Source organism: Solanum tuberosum, unplaced genomic scaffold (genome assembly GCF_000226075.1).
Source record: "Solanum tuberosum cultivar DM 1-3 516 R44 unplaced genomic scaffold, SolTub_3.0 scf00540, whole genome shotgun sequence".
NCBI classification, from domain to species: Eukaryota; Viridiplantae; Streptophyta; class Magnoliopsida; order Solanales; family Solanaceae; genus Solanum; species Solanum tuberosum.
In genome coordinates this window covers 70,366-75,638 of record NW_006239457.1, presented here as the reverse complement: position 1 = coordinate 75,638, position 5,273 = coordinate 70,366, and the positions used below count along the sequence as shown (strand labels likewise).

Sequence of the window (5,273 nt, the reverse complement as noted above, 5' to 3'; positions counted from 1 at the left end):
GGGTGGGTGGGGATTGAGAGAGAGGAGAAAAAGACAGGATTATACCATTAGCTCCTGCCCGTCGATGTTTAATTTGTTGAGCAATCTTAATGCACGTAGAACTCCCTCAGCAGCCTCAAACTCACAAAACCCAAAACCTTTCAGTGATCCATTAGTCGGATCTTGAGCACGCTTCCAACTCCTAACAGGCCCGCAGAGCTTTGCAAACATTACAGCAGAAAAGTCAGTTAAATTTAGAGCTTTGGAACACAAACAAGTGAGAAAGACAAAGAACTAAGTTCCACCCTTCAAAAAGTAATTGGAGGAATTGCCGAAATGTTAAATTCACTCACCTGCAAAAGAGAAAGCATAAACTCATTTTCTGCAGTGGACGATATCTTGCCAACATAAACTGTTGTTTGTGGTTTCTCTGTTTGAGTAATGCTTGGGATGGCAGCTGGCCTGGCAACAAGAGGAATGATTGGAGGACGCATCATAGGGATTGGAGGGCGCATCAAGGGAGGAATAATGCCTACTGCACCTAGTGGGCGTGGAGGAAACACTGGTCGAGCCATATGTGTGTACGGTGATGCATAACGCGGAATTCCTGCATAAATGGACAAAGGAGTCTAGGAATATTTATTAGGCCAAGCTTACAAAGCAGAGACAAGTCTAACACTCAACACCTACGTCTCATTCACAAAAGAAAACTGTAAGGCTGAACAAATGTTATTACCAAACATTACAAGCATTATGAGATGGCACCATAGGCATGAGAACACTCACGAGCTGAACAGATAACCTGAAGGATCAAGATAATAACATCCATTTCATAAACCACTAACATGTGAATAGGGCTTACCTTATGCATCCACTTGCAAAGAAATCTGATCTAACTGTCCAAATTCCCAAGAATGATTTGCAAGGTTTGAATACATTAAGATGAGACTTCCAGCGTCTCATCATCAGTAATGCAATTGATAGCATGATAACATATTTTAAGACAATCTTTACACATGTCAAACATTAACATCATCATGTACCGCATAAAAATAGCCGGAAAGACAACACAAGCAGGTAAAATGAAAAGATTGTGATACCTTGGTGTATAGGCTACTTGCATTCAGTTGTTAACAAGGTCTGCTGCCAGCATTTCAAGAATCAAGATCCCAACAAAGGGGTAGTACCCTTACTACTAAAAGTAAATCTACTGTAGTACACGCATATTCAGACATTACATAACATAGAAAATTATATGTCCATGGTGAGAAAGCTCCACTTTTGGTACTTCACAGAAAATAGATGTGTTCGAAAGCAAATGACCTTGTAATGATAAATGAAAATAAAAACAAAAACAAGCAGACGTGCTCATACCAAAAAAGCAGTTGGAGTACTCAGTAGTCTCTAATGAACAGCAATATGAAGCCTTCCCACCTTTCTCACCGAAACCATTCAAGAAACTGTAGGAGAAAACATCCCGTCATCGATACCCCTTATCCATTTTTAATACAATTCTATGGCAAACTCCTCTCATCCATATTATTCCCCTCTCAATATCAACACAATAAAGCAACAGACAGAAGTAGGCTAGCCATTGTTACTCTAATTATATCTATAACTGTATACTATTAAGTAATGTGAGGTTCAAATGGTAACCAGAGATATGTGTTCAGTAATTCTTCTAGAGCCTTTAACAAGCATACTTATGTATAACATTTTGTAGTGGTTCAGTCTCAACAGAATAATTTCTAAATAATAAACTTTGTCAAAGCTATTATTAGGACCACCAGTACTGCAGCATCTAGTGCTGACGATCCAGAAATATGAAGTAACTATCCTAAGAGATTAATCACTAAGACAAAGACTTCGCCTTTTGATATCACAACATAAGTGTATAATACACTGCACAATCTATCATTTCAGCTATCAATATTGCAGCATCAATTGCTAAATACCAAGTGACAGTACATATTAGAAAGAAACAAAAACCCACCGGGATGAATCATGGCTCCCTGTGGAGCAGGCTGAGGCATAGCATGGTAACCGTTAGGCATAGGAGCGTACGGTCTCATCATATGTCCAGGCATAGCATAAGGCGGCATAATTTGCGGCGCCGAACCCATCTGTACAGCTCCAGCACCAGCTGTAGGTGCTGGAATCATCGACGACGGCACAGAATTCACTCCGGGAGGCTGAACAGAAGGATTCGGAAAATTCAATGTTTGCTGCTGCAAGTTAGGGTTAGGAAGAGGCGAGAACATAGGAGCTACACCAACACCAGGTAGTGGTGCTGGTGGCGTCGCCGGACGAAACGACGGAGGTATCCCAGAGTAAGGCTGGATCGACGGCGGAGGTGGTGGCAGAGGTGAAGATAACGACGGTGCCGGAGATGGATCTGATTGGGAAGTTTTGTTATCGGATTCCGTTGGTGGTTGTGAATTTGCGACGGCGGAATTTTCCGGCGAAGGAGCTGAATCCGCCATGGATGTGGAAATTGGGTAGCCGAAGATTGTGGGTTTGAGAGTGAGCCCTAGAATTACTGGAAGAAAGTGGTTGTTTTTATGTATGTTTTATATATAATATATATATTATAGTGTTTTTATGAATATGTTTTATATATAATATATATATTTTAATTTTCGAGTAAAATATCTCTTGTGCTCAAAAAGAGGTTTATGGTTTATTTGGACCGATTTTTATTTGAATTAAATTTAAATTATAAAAGTTGAATTAAATTTAAATCATATTTATTTGTTTAGTTGTTGTTAGTTTGGCTTAATTTAGTTGAAAATCACTGTATCTCAAATTGGGTGATTGAATTTGTCATAGATGTCTATGATAGATAATAATTTCCTCCCGAGCATAGATTATTCATCATATTGTGCTCTTCAAAGAGCAATTCTTCTCTTGGTCTTGTGGTTCCGGTTTTCCAAAGGATCCAACTATAAGAGAATCAGAAACATAGGATTTTTCTCTCTTCTAAGCAATTTTTTTTAAGGTAACTAACTTGTTTCCATTAATCACCCGTAAACAATACAGAGTAGTCAACATTCATAGGTAGTGAAATGTTGAATACTGGAAAAACACCACTCCCACCCTCCTCTACGCGCTATACACATAAGACCTCACCTTCACTATTACACCAATCAAGACTGAACTAAAGGCCTAAAGGAAGCTCTAACATTACATATAAAAGCAATAGTTCTAATAATCCTATCTACTCCATTTGTCTTCTGCTCAAACACTCTGATTCCTTTCAATCCATAATGCATAGACAGCTTCAGCATAGACCATTCTGAGCCCATAGTAGAGTCTTCCCCTTTGCATTCTTCAGAACCCAGTTAAGGTGTTGTTGTCAATTCCCTTCTATACCATACGGCATCTACATCATGTTAGCAAGGTGATTCCATAGTTGTCTAGTATAAGATCGATTCACAAACAAATGATCTCGGATTTCATCCTCCTTTTGTCACATAATACATTATGGCTCCATTTTGGAACCCCCCTTCAATAACCTATCTTTAGTGAGCAGCTTAGCTTGCAGTTGCAACCATAAAATAAACACAGTCTTTGGTCTAGAAGTAGTACTAAACATTAGGCACTTCCAGGAAACCATCACACCGTTCCTATCAATCTTAAGTACAGTTCTCTAATAATAATTTGTTGAGTCAATTAAGTTAGTTGACAGTTTTTTCACATCTTCCTAGCTTCCAAAATCTTCCTAGTCATCCAACAAGCATGCTGAGGAATAGAAATGTGTTTCACTTATTGAACATGATTTTATGGTTGATCCGTAAAAAAAATATTTTAATCAAATTGCAAATATTCCAAACTTATAGTATTCCATTTGCATAATGTTTTTTCGTAACCCACTTAAAAGTCAACATATTTATAAGGTTAATTAAATAAATTGTAAATTATTGTAAATTTGTAATCAAAGAAAAAGGCTGCAATTTGTTGAGCAATAATTACTGTATGTCATTATTTTTAAGCTGACTCCTGTTTAATTTTTCACTTTATATTGATATAGTTATTATTATTATTACAAGATTAATAAGCTCTTATTTTACACTTTAAAAAAAATTAAGCAAGAATAATTTAAAATAGTCTTTTTTTTATATAGTCCAAGTGATATATGTTTGATCGATAAATTTTGTTGATGTTTTTTTAGCTTTAAATTTAAATATTTTGATCTTTATATTTTGAATCATGATTTGTTTTTAGAATTCTAGTATAATAAAGTTCTAACACTATCTATTATAATTCGTATGATGCATTATCAATATTAAAATAAAAATTCCAATAATTTATAATCTAGTTTTCATTATATATTTTTTTTAAATGTGATAATTTTATTTTATCATATTAACGTATTTAAAAATCACAAATCCTACCCCTTCATAGCATTATAGGGATATATTTTTATTGTTGTATATTGATATTCTATAAAGAATTAATTTATAAAATATTAAAAAATAACTATTGGTAAAATAATTTTTTAACATCATACCAATAAATAATGTAAAACAAATAAGAATTTTGTATTGAAATTTTACACAATTTTTAATAGGGAAAATTGTATGAAATAGCAAACTATTAATTCAAATTAAATGATATAGCCATAGTTTCTTTTATTTGTAATTCGCAGCAAACATTTTCATATTTTTTGTCATCCCATTTGTATACCGAAATATACAAATGCAGGACCCATTTGTATACCGAAATATATAAATAGACCTAAATATACAAATGCATGACCCATTTGTATACCGAAATATACAAATGCAGGACTCATTTGTATACCAAAATATATAAATGCAGGACTCATTTGTATATCAAAATATACAAATGCAAGACCCATTTGTATATCAAAATATACAAATAGACCCAAATACATACTTTTTATGTATATGTATACCGAAATATACAGATTAATAGCCATAGCAAACATAAAATTTGCTATGAAACGCAATTATACAAACTATAGCTATAACATATAAATATGATTTTTATGTTTGCTAAACCTAAAATTTACTCTTAATAATATTCTATCGCATGATTCACATCTCTAATTACTTCAAACAAAAAAATGTTAACTAACGTTTTTATTGATCACTGACAAGGATATTATAAATCCATAGATACATTACCACAATTAGCTATCCAAGTATGCTCTAACAATACGAAAAAATTAACAATATTTTTATTATATTCTATTAAATATATACAACAAAATTCTATATTTATATAACTGAAAGGGGGATGGAGGGGGGGGGGGGGGGGGTGAAGAAAGG

At 34.3% G+C, this 5,273-nt stretch overlaps 1 protein-coding gene across 8 annotated transcripts in view; it reads right to left on the bottom strand.

Annotated features, from left to right (window-relative positions):
* Positions 1-2,545, bottom strand: part of LOC102598264 (RNA-binding protein 25) — a 9,254-nt gene extending 6,709 nt beyond the window's left edge. For 5 of the 8 annotated variants that reach the window (XM_006365152.2, XM_006365155.2, XM_015304337.1 and 2 more), the window contains exons 1-3: positions 1,973-2,545; positions 333-586; positions 46-198 (exon numbers count right to left, since the gene is read on the bottom strand). In XM_006365152.2, coding sequence (XP_006365214.1) covers positions 46-198; positions 333-586; positions 1,973-2,462 — 897 coding nt within the window. In that variant the 5' untranslated portion in view covers positions 2,463-2,545. Of the gene's footprint in view, positions 1-45; positions 199-332; positions 609-715; positions 1,440-1,972 lie in introns of all 8 variants that reach the window. The other 3 variants (XM_015304339.1, XM_015304338.1, XM_006365159.2) reach the window with 3 other exon arrangements.
* Between the last annotated feature and the right edge of the window lie 2,728 nt (positions 2,546-5,273).